This window comes from Saccopteryx leptura, chromosome 6 (genome assembly GCF_036850995.1).
Source record: "Saccopteryx leptura isolate mSacLep1 chromosome 6, mSacLep1_pri_phased_curated, whole genome shotgun sequence".
Classification (NCBI taxonomy): domain Eukaryota; kingdom Metazoa; phylum Chordata; class Mammalia; order Chiroptera; family Emballonuridae; genus Saccopteryx; species Saccopteryx leptura.
The window spans coordinates 58,852,876-58,867,849 of NC_089508.1; the positions used below are offsets into that span (position 1 = coordinate 58,852,876).

General features: G+C 45.5%; 1 protein-coding gene across 1 annotated transcript in view; it reads left to right on the forward strand.

Moving 5' to 3' along the window:
- The first annotated feature begins 993 nt into the window (after positions 1-993).
- The window catches only part of ANXA2 (annexin A2), a 44,076-nt gene continuing 30,095 nt past the window's right edge, over positions 994-14,974 (forward strand). The window contains exons 1-2 of the mRNA XM_066342385.1: positions 994-1,105; positions 12,135-12,193. Coding sequence (XP_066198482.1) covers positions 12,146-12,193 — 48 coding nt within the window. The 5' untranslated portion in view covers positions 994-1,105; positions 12,135-12,145. The remainder of the gene's footprint in view (positions 1,106-12,134; positions 12,194-14,974) is intronic.

Consider the following 14,974-nt stretch of genomic DNA (forward strand, 5'->3'; position numbering starts at 1 on the left):
GGGAGTGAAATGATGCTCAACTGTAAAGTAAAAATAAACGTTAACATAGACGGGAGGTTAAAACAGAAGCATTAAGACCAGGAGAAAGAGCTATATGAAGTGTGAAAGGAGGTAATTCAAAGGCACAGTGAGAGCTCTTTGGGATTCTTAGCAAAACATTCCTGAGAGTTTGAGGTTTTAGTCCAGTACTTGCGCAGTCACCCACGAAAACGTGTTTACTCCCTGTGCCTTGTGGAAGCAAGGCAGAAAAGAAAAGTGAGCAAAACCAAGCGAGGGAGCTGGCTAACCAGCTGCGAATAAACGACAGTTGTTAAAGAAGGAAGGGAGGAAGTTTCTTTGTTGGAACTGGAGGTTCAAAGCCACCGGCCCCACCCAGCTCGGGAAAGCCTGCCACCAGGTCGCACAGAGCTGCTCTACATGGGGGTGCTGAGTCGGGGCCCCAGGGGCTCGGAGAGCAGAGCAAAGAACTCCCGGGGAAAGGGCGCCTCCCCGGGCAGGCGGGAGGAGACTGGGATCTTGGCTCCGGGCTTCTGCCCACCTCCTCCCCAATCCTGCCTCCGGCCTCCCTGCCTGCTCGTGCTCGGAGTCTGGGCAGGGCAGGAGCCGGAGGATGGCCCTCCTCGCGCTCCTCCCGGGAACTGCTGGCCAGAGGTTAAACTAATGTTAGCAGACGGTAATGGGGAGCTGGATGCTACATTCCTTTTGAAAAAAAAAAAAAATAATAATAATGACTTAACCAAGCTCAGAGTCTAATAAAGTCTTGTTAATTTATTAAATTAAACCAGGGCTGAGAACACCACGTGGCGTTCAAGAAGTAAAATGAAAAAGAAATGAGGGCCAAGGGCCGTGGCCGTGGGTGTGGGGGCCGCTCAGGGAACTGTTCCAGGGCGAGGCTGGCCCTCCTGGCGGGCGGGTTGGGGAGGGTGAGTCACCCTGACCGGGGTGGAAGCGGACCCGGGAAGGGGGAGGCGGGCTGGGGCGGGGCAGGCGGGCGGGGCGGGCCTCCCCTGCACAGTGAGGATGTGGCGGCTATAAAAGCCCCACCCAGGCCTGCCGGCTGCGCTCACCATCTGGGGACGCTCACTACTCTGTGCACCCGGCCCAGGTAAGCGGGACGCGCCCTGCCCGCCCGCTATGGCCCGGGGCCGCCTGCTAGCGGGCGCGGAGAAATGGAGGAGACGGCCTCGTAAAGCTCGGGTGATGGGAAGCCATCTGGCGGAGAGGCTGGGGGACCGTCCGCACTGGGGTTCAGCTGGGAGGGGGCGCAGTGGCAAGGTGATGCGGCCGGTTGTGCCGCGGCAGTCGCTTGTGTTGTCCGGACCTGGCGTTGGGGGTGCAGGGCGGGGGGACCTGTGGTGCATGCCCTCCAAAGCGCTCTTAGGGAGCCTGGTGAGGCGGTGCAGGGGAGGGTTGCGGAGGGGCGGCCCGCATTCCAGAGGAGGGCAAGGTGGGGGCCCAGGGTGTGGCTGCCTGCGGAGGAGCCGCGGGTCCCAAGCAGAGCAGTCATCCGGAGCATTTACCTCCACGTTTAACAAAAGCTTTCCGGCCATCTAGAAAGGAATTCCCATCTGTTCCAAGTTACTTGACTGAAGCAAATGCGCATTTGTGGAACTCAAACCGAGCAGCTGGAGGGAAGCAGTGGGAGAAGGATGAGGGGGTGGGAGTTTTTAGTATCACCCCCCTCCCCAGTGGAACAAAACAGTCTCCTTCTTCAGGATTATCTTGTAGGAGAGCAACTTCTGATTTCCCTGGATCTGGAGAGTTTCCCACTTGTTCGACCACTTTTGCATCAGGAAGGAAGTGTCCCTGGGGTTCTGTGGGCAGGGTTGTCACTATAATGCGACAGTGAGTCAGGAACTGAGGGTACAGAAAAGGGTGTGGCCACTGGGCTTCTTGCAGCTCTGGAGTGGGTCCCAGCGCCCAGGGTGGGAAGGCTGGATTCCATCAGCAGACTAGTGAGAAGGTAGGAGGTGAACGTCAATTTCCTTACCTATGAAAGTGGTTTGAGGGTGCCCATTTTTACCTCCATTCACACAAAGTTATTGTCAAAATTTTGAAAACATGTTCATTCAAAACTGAATATGTAAAGCATATTGAAAACATTAAGTGCCATACAATAGTAGAGCGTCATTTTTTTGTTAAGATTTACCATTTTAAAGCTATGCGTATTAGGAATTTGTGTGCACATTGCACCTTTACCATCAACCGGTAAGTTCTGGAGTATAGGAATCTGGGCCCCTGAGTCTGGGCTCAGACGGATTCTGTTCAAAAGTGTGTGCTACTGTGCCTGTCTGGACCTTGGTTTGAAACAATCACTTTCCCACTGAGACAGTGTTATAGGAGGGGCTTAGTGTCCCAGGCTAACCCTGAAACCCCTAGGTAACATGCACTGATTTCTAAAGGTTGATAGTACCTGCCTAATTTGGGGGGTGAGGGGGGTGGGGGGCTAAAGTCTTTAGCAAATCAGAGGAGTTGTGTTATTAAAAAAAGAACAACAAGAAAACCTTGTAATCTGAACAGATCTGTAATTTATAGAATTTGAGTCTATGGAAGTCATATAATATTCAGGCAATGTGAAGAAAGATTTTTTTTTTAATTAAAAAAAAATATTTTTTGTCTATTGATTGGTTTTAGCAAGAGAGAGACAGACATTGATTTGTTGTTCCACTTATTTATGCATTCCTTGGTTGACTCTTGCATGTGCCCTAACTGGGGATTGAACCCGCAACCTTGGCATGTCGGGATGACTCTCTAACCAACCCTGCTAGGGCATGAAGAAAGATTTTAGATGAGGCCAGGTTCACACATACGATCTTGAAGAGGTGTCCTCTGTGGCCATTGGTGTTACGACATTCCCACTTAACACTTTCCACTCTTGTCCTAAGTGTCTGTTCTCTAAAAGCTTCACGGGTTTCTCTAAAAGTATCCATTGCATCTGCAGTGAAAGGGTGTGGCCATCATTGTGCATTTTTTTCAGTTGGGGCTTCATGATTTGGAGACCGCTTGGATTTTGTAATTTCCTGCAATGCCAAGTTGCCCTGCCTGAAGTAAATGCCCAGGAGAGATTGCTGACTCAATGGCTTTGACCATAAGTTTGGTCTTGAATTGGCGTCTCAATAGTGAACATCCTGTGTTTGAGCTATTTAAGTACTATATTGATTGACATTTGGCCAGCAGTCCTGGCTATTAGGTTCCTGACTAATTTCTGATATAAGTAGTTTTTCTGGCAAGGTGGATATCTTTCTATAATTGTTCTTGATTTAGAGATCTCTAGGCTCTTACTGCACCACTGGGTCTAGACTCACAGTAACACACTGTCATGGGCCTTTGTTCTCCTTGCTTGGGTGGGGCTAGGGGCCTGCTGAGACATTTTTCATTAGCTGAGGCTCTGGATTGCTTTAAACATCCATTCATTCCACAATAGTTACTAAGCACCTACTATGGTATACCCACAGTTGTAGGCCCTGGATAAATAGCAGTAAACAGAACAGACAATAAGTAAATTGTACAGGCAGTAATCAGATTTTGAATGTTACATTTCCCCAAATCTATGTCAGTTTCCAAGCTTGACTGGGACTCCTGTCCCCTTTAGTCCAGCTGTTCCACAGACCTAAGCATCGTATTGAAACTTAGGAAAACTGTTGTTTAAAATTACTGTGATTCAACCTGTCTGGATTTGATTGTGAGAATTAGATATAAATGGAATGCTGAAATGCCCCCACCCTTTTGACATGGGAATTACCCCTCTCGTGTTCCCTGGTGCCACACCCTATTCTAGTTTTAGGCTAACTAAGAGGAAATTCCAGTCCTTAAAAAAAAATTCTTTCCGCCCATTCACTGTCTGGTATATTTTTCCTTCTCCTATTGCCAAAGGCAGTCTCCATCTGCCTTGTTGGGGAGCAGCTCAGCAGGAGGGGTATGGAGATACCCAGGCTTGTTCTGAGTGGTTCCCCAGGGATTGTTTCCAAATCTCTGTTTTAGGGTACACCTTGAAGCTTTTAAATCATCTGAGCTCAATCTTGTCAGAGAAAAGTCCATAGCACCCACGTAGTCTAATCCCAGGCTTGGTAAGGGAAGTTCTGATTTACAGGAGTGGCTGTGACTGGATTCCTTGCCCTTTGACTCCCTGCCACACCCCGTCCGCAGGCTCACAGCTCAGAGGAAATCAGAGTCCTAAGGCTGCTCTTCAAATCCTTCCTCCTTTCCACCTCCTTTTTTTCCTTTCCTGCCATAGGACTTGTAGGTGACATTTCCATGTTGATCAGTGGACTAGGAGCCAAGTGGCCTTTACAGGACCAAGGTGGGCTGCATAGCATGTGGAGAAAGAATTTGCCTTGAAGTAGTCTGCTTTGCAAAGATTTGCACAGAAGCTGGGAATTGGAGCCTCCAGCTCTGAGTGTGTGGAACTAGAACTCCATTAGAGATGTTCAGACTGAAGGAGGGAAAGAAAATTGAGGCAGGAGAGTGCATTGGAAAAGGAGAAGAAGAAAAGACAGAATGTATAAACCCTTCAGAAGCGTGATTGAAAGCCTGGTGTGTGTAGGCACTGTGCTCAGACCCATGAGGAAACAGGAATGAGTAAGTCAGAAACCTGTGGGCAGGTAGATGGGAGACCTGCTTACACTCAACTGAAATTTCAGACACACCAAGGGCCAGAGGAACACAGAGCAGGGAGAGGTGCAGGAGAAAAGGTAACAGTATTTTTTGTGTCCTGAGATCTCATGAGGATGTTAGCTGATCATGATTGACATTTCACAGTGGAGGGAACTTGGAGACCCCAGGCCAGGAGGTAGCAGGACAGTGCTAAGTGTGTTTGGAGAACAGTTACCTGTCCAGTCTAACTTTGGGGCTGGTGTGCTTATGTGTGAGTGTGTGTGGGTGCATGCGTACATGTGTGTTTGAGGGATATTTATGAATCAGTAGGTCAAGTCCAGCATGTGGAAGATCTTGAATGCTGAGTTTAGATGTTCTTTTTTTTTTTTTTCTGTTGGCAGCAGGGCTACATTGGAAATACAATATGCAGGCCATAAAACACCTGAAATTGAGTTGTAGATTTCTCAACTCTTGAAAGTGCTTCCGGCCAACTGACATCATTCTTCCTGCTGGTCTCTTTCCTCCTACTCCATCGGGGTATCAGGAGACCAGTGCAGAGAGGCTCTGAGAGCAAGAGGCTGAGTGTAGCCTGTCTGTAGGTAGCGGACAGATACTGCTTGAGGTCAGGCAACGGAAGGAATGAGCCAGAGCAAGTGCTCTTGTGTCCGTCCTGCTCAGTAGGAGCAAGGCCACTGGGCAACATTCCAGGATTTCTGAAGAATGACTTGGCCCTGTGACTCAGGCATTAATCAGGACCGTAAAACCAAGGAGAAAAGCCTGTGCTTTCGGGAAGGTTCTATTAAATACAAATTTGGGGGGGGGAGGGAAGAGAGTGGAGTACAGTGGGAACTCCCTGCCCACCCCCACTTACACGTTCCTTTGCCTCCCCTTCGGTTTAAAATTGCCATCTAGTCCTTTAGACCCAGCATTTTGCACAGTAAGGGCTTTTTTTGGTGGGAAACCCCCATCTCCCCACCCCCCTCCCCCTCCCCCTCTACCCCCACCCCCCTCCCCCTCACCCCCCTCCATTTTTTGGCTTGAAAATCCTCTTTTGTGTCATCCCGTCCCTGATTGATTCAGCATGGTTGCTAAGGCTGTGTTTTGTGGTGATGCATCAACACCACCATGAAACTAGAAAGTGGGTGTGTCGGTGAAACTGTTGGATTGCAGTCAGATTCCGCTCTGCACACCAGCCCTGCTGCAGCACGTTTTTGTTTGTTTGTTCGTGTGAATTAATGTTTGGTCTTTCTGGAGCTGGTTCTTAATTCAGTTCAGTAGAATCTGTTTTTACTATTTCAGGTGTTGACTTTTAGGTTTACTTATTTTTCTTTGTGTCAACCTGTTTGCAAACTTTTGTTTTACTTTTGTGAGGAGAAGTTAAGCTCTTTCACTTGTACTATTTTTGTTCTAACTATGTATTTGCAGTGAAACAATAATGTACAAAACAATCTCTAGGGGTTTTTTTGTTTTTTTTTAAGAACAGACCGTTAAATTATCTTTAAGCTAGTCCTGATGCTAACTGTAAATTACTGGTTTTTCAACAGTTTTTCACTAATGTCTAGCTTCTTGAGTGAGAGTTTTTTCAGTCAGGCAGTTCACACCCTCATTTATTAATATTTTCACGGGCACAGGAAACTGTCCTGTTGCCTGGGAGAGGGTGGAGCTGCGTGAGTCTTCTCCCACCTCAGTGGTGAACTATTTCAAACCAGTTTGAAGTGGGTGTGGCTTGTTCAGCTTCTTAAAGCAAAAACTTTCCCTGATAAAGGACGTTAATAATCTTGTCTACTAACCCAGCCCTTCTCTGGGAATGGAAGGTACTGGTGTGTAGAGGTACTCATCAACAGATTGCTGACTTTTTTTTTTTTCCTTTCTGCAAGTCAGAACCAGTTGGAGATCTGGGTGAGGTTGGCGTGTTGGAAAGAGCGATGCAGACGGCCACGTTCCTGTTCTGTAGAGCAGTCTGCCAGAAAGGGAGGGGAGCGCTTGTTCTGCGCTCAGTGCGCTGATGAACTTTCTACTGTGCTGGGGGGTCAGTGGGAATGGAGTTACCTCATTGGCACATAGATTTTATTTTATTCTCATTCGAAACAATAGGTGCACTAAAGCAGAGTTGTTTTCAGTGAGAAGGCTCAGCCTCCAGAGCAAATGTTGTGAACTGATTCTGTGAGTATTGGGAACAAATCATTTTTGTCTTCCGGCCTTCATTATTTCCAAGCTGAAATTTGCACCATTCAGAAATTAATGTTTTAGATCCCCCGGCTCCAGGAGGCGCCACAGTAGACACGGCTCGTTTTAAGCCTGTCCTCTTGTTCTCCGAACCCCCAGGGGCGTTCTCCATACCACCTCCCCAGTTCTCCCCGTGCTTCTCCGGCTGGAGTCTTCAGGGTGATTGCTCTTCTCCACTAGTCCGTACTGTACCCTTCAAGCTCTTAGCTGACCTCCTATTGTTTTTATCTTTCTCTCTTTTTTCTTTTCCTTCCTTTTTATTAAGTGGGGGGCAAGGAGGCAGAGACAGACTCCCGCATGTGCCCTGACTGGGATCCACCCGGCAAGCCCCTACCAAGTGATGCTCTGCCCAGCTGGGCTGCAGCTCCACTGCTCAGCAACAGTTATTTTAGCACCTGAGGCCCAGGCCATGGAGCTATCCTCAGCACCCAGGGCCAATTTTTGCTCAAACTACTTGAGCCATAGCTATAGGAGGAGGAGGAGGAGGGGAAGGGGGAGGGGGAGGGGGAGGGGGAGGGAGAAAGAGAGAAAAAGAGAAAAATGGGGGGGGGGAGGTGGAGAAGCAGATAGACGCTTTTCCTGTGTGACCTGACAGGGAATCAAACCCACATGCTGGGCCAGTGCTCTCCACTGAGCCAACCAGCCAAGGCCTGTTTTTATCTCACTTGGTGTCTTCATTTCTTAGAATGGAGTACCATTGTGGTGAAGTTGAAAGGTCAAAGACCCAAGAGTCAGAGGGCCCGGATTCTGGCCTTGTCTCCCTCGTCATTAGCTGGGTGACCTGAGCTAACCTCTCAAGTATCTCCCTGGGGTGAGGAGGAAAGAGAGCTGAAGGTCCTGCAGGGTGGGGTTGCAGTTCTGAGTGGTCTCTCTCAGTCCTTGATGTACTATGGCCAGTGAGTGCTTGTTAGGCCTTTGTTGATACATAACATGAATGTTACCAGTGTTTGTAACCTACAGTAGCACAGCCAAGACTTTCTTTCCTTTTTTTTCTTTTAAAAAAATTTTTCCATTGATTTGAGAGAGAGAGGAAGGGAGAGAGAAGCAGCAACTTGTTTCACTTAGCTGTTCCTTTTAGTTATATGCTCATTGATTGCTTTTCATATGTGCCCTAATAGGTTGTTGAATCCTCAGCATCTGGCCTTGCAGGCCAACGCTTTATCCACTGAGCCACCTGGCCAGGGCCAAGACTTTCTTTTTCTGCTTTTAAGGGTAGCAGCATACTGATATAATCTCATTAATCAATTATACTGTATTAAGTTAATGTTTTAACAAACACGAGTGGGGAAGCCAACTATTTCTTCTAGATACTAACCCATCATCCCCCAAATGACTTGGCTTTGCCAGGGGACGGGGCGCAGTAAAGAAGCAGGGGCTGTCGTTGATTTCTAAAGTGGAAATAAGTTTGCCATTAAACTTGCATGAAATAGGAAATATTTATGTGGATGCAAAAGACACACATGGAGTAATCACAAGTTTCATGGATACTACTTTGTAGTTATTGACATTTTTGCTTTTTCTGCAGAATGATTATAAATAATATAAATATAAATGGTTAATTATGCCAAATAGCAACTCATTGTTTCTAAACATTTATTTAGCACCTAGAGTGCCAAGACACTCATCTCTGTGGGGAACTGAGACTTTGGGGGAGATGAGGGGAAGCATGCTGCCTGCTGCACTGCATCTGACGGTTGGAAATGCAGTGGAAGATGGCAGGAACTCAGTAGGCTTTTGCTCAGTGGACGTAAAGGCATCAGTAACTAACTGCTCCGGTATTGAGAGGACGGAGAGAGCACTGTGGAATTAGGGCTGCAGATGCCAAAGTAGTTGTGACTTGAGGAATGGGCAGGGTTTCTATCACTAGAAGAATGGTTGAAGGTAAGGAGATGAGGGAGGAAACATAGATCAAGTGTTATGGATTAAAGGAGCACTGTGTTTGGTGAGAAACAGGTAACAATGTGGCCCAAGTCTTCTTTTACTGGGGAGTGGATAGAGGGCGCTGAGGCGGGGTCTCACCCAGGGGGCGCTGAGGCAGTTCCCATGCCAATCTTTGAGGGCTGGACTGAGCTAGAGACTGACACTAAAGGATGGATTTATTTATTTATTTATTTATTTATTTATTTATTTATTTATTTATTTTTATAGCAAGAGAGAGAGAGAAAGAAAGGGAGATAGTAGGGCGAAGGGAGAGATGAGAAGCATCAACTTGTAGTTGCTTCACTTTAGTTGTTCATTGATTGCTTCTTTTATGTCCCTTGACGGAGGTGGAAGGGGGGCTCCAGCCAATCCAGTGACCCTTTGCTCAAGCCAGCAACCTTGGGTTCAAGCCAGAGACCTTTGGGCTCAAGCCAGCAACCATAGGATTATGTTGATCCCGCACTCAAGCTGGGTGAGCCCATGCTAAGGCCAGCTACCTTGGGGTTTCGAACCTTGGACTCAGCATCCTAGGTTGATGCTCTGTCCACTGTGCCACCACTGATCAGACTGAATGGTGAATTCTGAACACGATCAAATCGAGGAATTTAATTGATAGTGGCACACAAGACTGGTTTGATGAAAGAGCAGCACAAGCCGTGCATAGTAAAATGGAAAGGAAGATTGGTGCGTCTTTTATTATAAAAACTCGTATTTTCTTTCTCTTCTTGGTGCGTGGTGGCTATAGGATACCAATGAGACCCTTTGGAATGATTCTTGGTTGAAATTGGGGATTTCTTAGGCAGACTCTTAACTTGTCTTATAGGGAATCTCAAACTCAGTCTTTTTATTTTATTTTATTTTTTTTTTAATTTTTATTTTTTAAAGATTTTATTTATTCATTATAGAGAGGGCAGAGGGGGGGGGGGGGAAGAGCAAGAAGCATCAACTCCCATATGTGCCTTGACCAGGCAAGCCCAGGGTTTTGAACCGGCAACCTCAGTGTTTCCAGGTTGATGCTTTATCCACTGCACCACCACAGGTCAGGCTCAAACTCAGTCTTTAACTGACCCAGTCACCTCCAAGCTTTTGGACTAGGGTTGGGCCACGCCACCACGGGACCCTGGAGACCAGTGCTGTCAGTGGGAATAAAACCTGAGCTGCATGTACAGTTGTCAGTTTTCTAGTACCTACATTTAAAAACGTAAAGGAAATAGGTAAAATGGTACTTAAATAGTTTTTTAAAGAAAATTTAACCCAGTATACCTAACACATCATAAATATAATATACTGCTCACAAAAATTAGGGGATATTTAAAAATGAATATGAAGCTATAAAATATCCCCTAATTTTTGTGAGCAGTATATACGATGAATGTAAAAATTTTTTGAGAGATTTTTACATTCTTACTAAGTCTTCCAAATCTGGTTTGGACTTTCCACTTACAGAACATATGCAGTTGGACTGAACACTTCAAATACCTGATAGCCACACGGGACTGGTGGTGACTGTACTGGACTGTCCACTGATAGAGCAAGACTTTTTGAGAAAAAAAAAATAGACTTTCTTTTCTAGGGCAGTGTTACGTTCCCAGAAGAACCAAGTGGAAAGTCAAGAGTTCTCGTCTATTCCCAGGCCCACACATGCATGAGCAACATCCCTGCCTGAGTGGTACATTCGTTCCAATTGACGAATTTACACTGATACATCCCTATTGGGTCAAATCCATAGTTCACATTAGGGTTCACTCTTGGTGGTCAACATTCTGTGAGTTTTGACAGTGGTATGATGATGGGTATCCACCATTATAGTATCATACCCAGTAGTTTTATGGCCCTAAAAATCCTCCTGGTTTGCTTCTTTACCCCTCCTTCCTTCCCCTCTAATCCCTGACTACCATGGATTCTTTTATTGTCTCCATCCATAGCGTTGGCTTTTCTAGAATGTCATATAGTTGGAATCATACAGTATGTAGCCTTATCAGATTGGCTTCTTTTGCTTAATCAATGTGCATTTAAGGTTCCTCTATGTTTCTTTCATGGCTGATAGTTCATTTCTTTTTAGCCTCCATTGTCTGGATGTACCACAGTTTATTTAGAGAGGAAGACTTTTTGAAAATGAGAATTATATCCCAGCCCTGGGTTATTGGCGGGGGGTATCCGAGAGTGGTGAGAGTGGGAGGAATTAGAATAGCAGTGATTTCCTTTTTGCGGTGCTTAAAAAGCATCTGTGAGCATTCAGAAGAGTGGTCTAGGAGAGAGATCAGGATGTAAATCTCGCAGAAATATATCCATAACCACGAATAAAGGTGAATCCTCATATCTTCCATTCCCCCGCCTCCAGCCTGGAATCGGCTTAGTTCAAAGCTTTCCGATAATAGCAAGTGTCTATGTCAATACTCCCTCCAAGCCAGTTTTATGAAAATATTTAGACTAAGCAAACTGTTGGAAGAGAATAGAAAGCTGAATTTGCATGGACACAATTTCCTTGATCAAAGACTATTAAGCAAAAAAATACCAAAGTAGGAGATGCACAATTCAAATGTCATTCCCACTGTTCCGGGATGCAGCTGTGCTCTATTTCCTTCATTTGGGGGATGCTGCTGCTGGGTGACCTGCCTTGGCTCAGTTGAGATAAATATAATGCCAGTTAAGCACTTTTTATTGGCAGGTGTATCGATGCCGAGAATTGTGTGATTGCAAAGCTGGAAAGCCAATTCATGAGGCTGTAGTGCCACAGCCCGATTAAATGTATTAACTGGAAGATGACTTCATTGCAGCCATTTTGAATCTTAAATATAAGGATCAGTCTTTTATGGAACGAGCTCGTGTTAGAAAAATCTAACCACTGTCTCTCTTATTAACAGTTTAATATCTTCTATGCATCAGTGAACAAAGAAAGTAATCACAAATAGTAAAGGTTCTATTTAGGAATGGGCTAGCAGGAAAATGCTGTTGATTTCAGTTCACACCCATAGTTTTCAGGCTCCTTCAATATGTCCAGTGACTGGTGAGAAATAACAGCAGTTGTGGCTGGTTTGACAAGCCTATCATTTTGTATGAGAAGTGGAAGAGTCAGTTTTATGTTGTTGGAACAAGTTGCATTAGCCTTGGGGAGCATTTTGTTTTTGTATTCACAAACCAGTCTCCAGCTTCTGTTCAAACAGAGCAAGAAAAAGGACTAACTATAACTAGCTCAGTAGCCCATCCCAAACCGAAGGCAAACCATTGCCACGCTTTAATTTTCCCAATCATAAGATGGGAATTGCATATTTCCAAAAATTACTCTAATATCCTCAGATGAAATGGGCCAAGAAGTAGAGATTAGTATAATGAATCACTGTGCTTCAGGGGAAAGGAAAGCCTCTTCCTAAAGACTTTGTTTTATTTTTTTCCAGCTTCTTTCAAAATGTCCACTGTTCATGAAATTCTGTGCAAGCTCAGCTTGGAGGGTGATGTAAGTACACCATTTTCACTTTGTGTCATTTTTGCAAATGGGCCATCTCTCTGGGTGATACTACTCCCTTTCCTTGTACATCTAAGAAAATGGAACAGGATTCAGACAATCATTCCCCCTCTTAGTTCTCCTTTGTTCCCCATTACTTTAGCTCTTCTTAGTTCAGTTTGAAATAAACATTTTGGCTCTAGAAACTTTTTTGGCATCACATTAAAATAAGACAGATTCTACTGACACTGGGGTGGCTAGAATTTTGTCCTATTTTTTTTTTTTTTTTTTTGTATTTTTCTGAAGTTATAAACAGGGAGGCAGTCAGACTCCCGCATGTGCCCGACCGGGATCCACCAGGCATGCCCACCAAGGGGCGATGCTCTACCCATATGGGGTGTTGCTCCGTTGAAGCCTGAGCCATTCTAGTGCCTGAGGCGGAGGCCGTAGAGCCCTTCTCAGTGCCCCAGGGCCAACTTTGCTCCAATGAAGCGTTGGCTGCAGGAGGGGAAGAGAGAGACAGAGAGGAAGGAGAGGGGGACGGGTGGAGAAGCAGATGGGCACTTTTCCTGTGTGCCCTGACCGGAAATCAAACCCAGGACTTCTACACGCCAGGCTGATGCTCTACCACTGAGCCAACCGGCCAGGGCCTGTCCTACTTTTTCCTTAGCGTGTTAGTGGTAGTAATTATTATGATGATATATGACTTTTAATGTGATGCCCTTGGATTTTATTATTAGTTGGCCATATCACAAATCATCCTTGAGTGTTTGGGACTTCTTAGTGTCCAGGAAGTTATTTCAGACAAAAACTTATATCATACCTTCTTCTTCTTTCTTTTTTTTTCTTCTTTCTTCTTCTTCTTCTTTTAATTTAGCACTTGAAAAAGCTTTTCTCCAAAAGAGCTTGGATGTTTCTCCTCTTTTAAAAAATTAAACATTGAAAGTACTGTAATTCATCCTGTTTCCTTTTTTGCTTTGGCTATCAGGGAGCTCAGAATTATTTTTAATTGTCTTTCACAGGAAATCTGCGAACCTGGAAATTCTGCTATATTTGCTTTTTTGCTTTACAGTTAATTTTTTTTAAATTATATATGAGATTAGGCCCTGGCCGGTTGGCTCAGCGGTAGAGCGTTGGCCTGGCGTGCGGGGGACCCGGGTTCGATTCCCGGCCAGGGCACATAGGAGAAGCGCCCATTTGCTTCTCCACCCCCCCCCTTTCTCTCTGTCTCTCTCTTCTCTTCCTGCAGCCAAGGCTCCATTGGAGCAAAGATGGCCCAGGCGCTGGGGATGGCTCCTTGGCCTCTGCCCCAGGTGCTAGAGTGGCTCTGGTCACGACAGAGCGGTGCCCCGGAGGGGCAGAGCATCGCCCCCTGGTGGGCAGAGCTTCGCCCCTGGTGGGCATGCCAGGTGGATCCTGGTCGGGTGCATGCGGGAATCTGTCTGACTGTCTCTCCCCGTTTCCAGCTTCAGAAAAATACAAAAAAAAAAAAAAATTTAGCTCTCAAAAGAAATTTCAATCCTTATACTATTGATTTTGCCTCTGTTGACTAATGAGTTTGCCGACCACTGTTTTAGATCATCTTGGCTTTAATGGCTTTTACAAAAGCTCAGCAGAGAGTGACACTGGTTTGTAGGCACATCTTGAACATATTTCAGAATATGTTCTCAATTAAATTAATATACAAAGAAGCACTCAAAGTGAGTTGACAGCAGCTTATGGGCACAGAACCCTCTGTATTATCTGTGCTGCTTGCTGTCAAAATGTTCAGACGGATGACGTCCGTGCACGCACAGCTCTTAGGGCATAGAAAGCCTGTATGTATTTCTAATCTTTCCTTTTGGAACTTGTGCACACTATTGTTGGCAACAGTACAAGCTGCACGTTGAGATCCAAACAAGTCTAGGAGTTCAGTGATTGCTTTCTTCAATGGATCTGATCATTAGATTGTTTCATGAGAGGGCTTCTCCCATAGCCTCTGAAGTTACTGTGCTCTAGTATGATGCGTTTCTCTGTCTGGCGAGATGGGCCTGCAGGAGAAAATGCCATGTTTTCCCCGGGATTCTGAGGGAGGATTACTTTTGTCTCAATTATTTGGTTTTCAGATGAGTGGATTTTATAGATAATAGGTTCAGTTATTCATTTAATTTTGTTTCCATATATACTATAAAGTTATGTGAAACTGTCCCCTACTCACTGTTTTGGAATGACATGGCACCTGGTAAATGAAACCCTGTGTGATATGGCCCAATGACCAGACTGTCTGCCTTTGAAAATAATTGAGGGTACTGTTGATAAATAGGAAGATGTTTTCCCTTAGTTTCTATCCACATTTTGTAGCCACCATAACAAATATAGTATTTCAAAATAGCACTTTGACTTACCTTTTCTTGAATGTGTGCTCCATTTCCATTGAGTTACTCTTACTGGAAAATTTAAGATGGAAAACACCTTGATGACCATTGTGTTCCAGAGTTATAAACATGAACTGGAGTTACTGCCTGGCCTAGATGGTCACAAGTACATTTAGAACATTTTGTCCTGTTCTGACCTGAGATTTGGCTTGTCCTGGGAGACATTAAGAGGATGGCCTCTTAGTTGCTCACCTGTATGACCTCCCTGCTAATAAAACCAACCGGTGTGGGAACTGGGTACCTGTGAGGCAATGCCTGTGGGTGGAGAGGTAAGGCGGGGCACCTTAGTCTGATTCTTTCCAGAAACTGAGCTGACATACTCACCACAGTATGATCGGTATTATGTACTGGGGGGAGGGTGGTGGGGGGACTTCAGGAT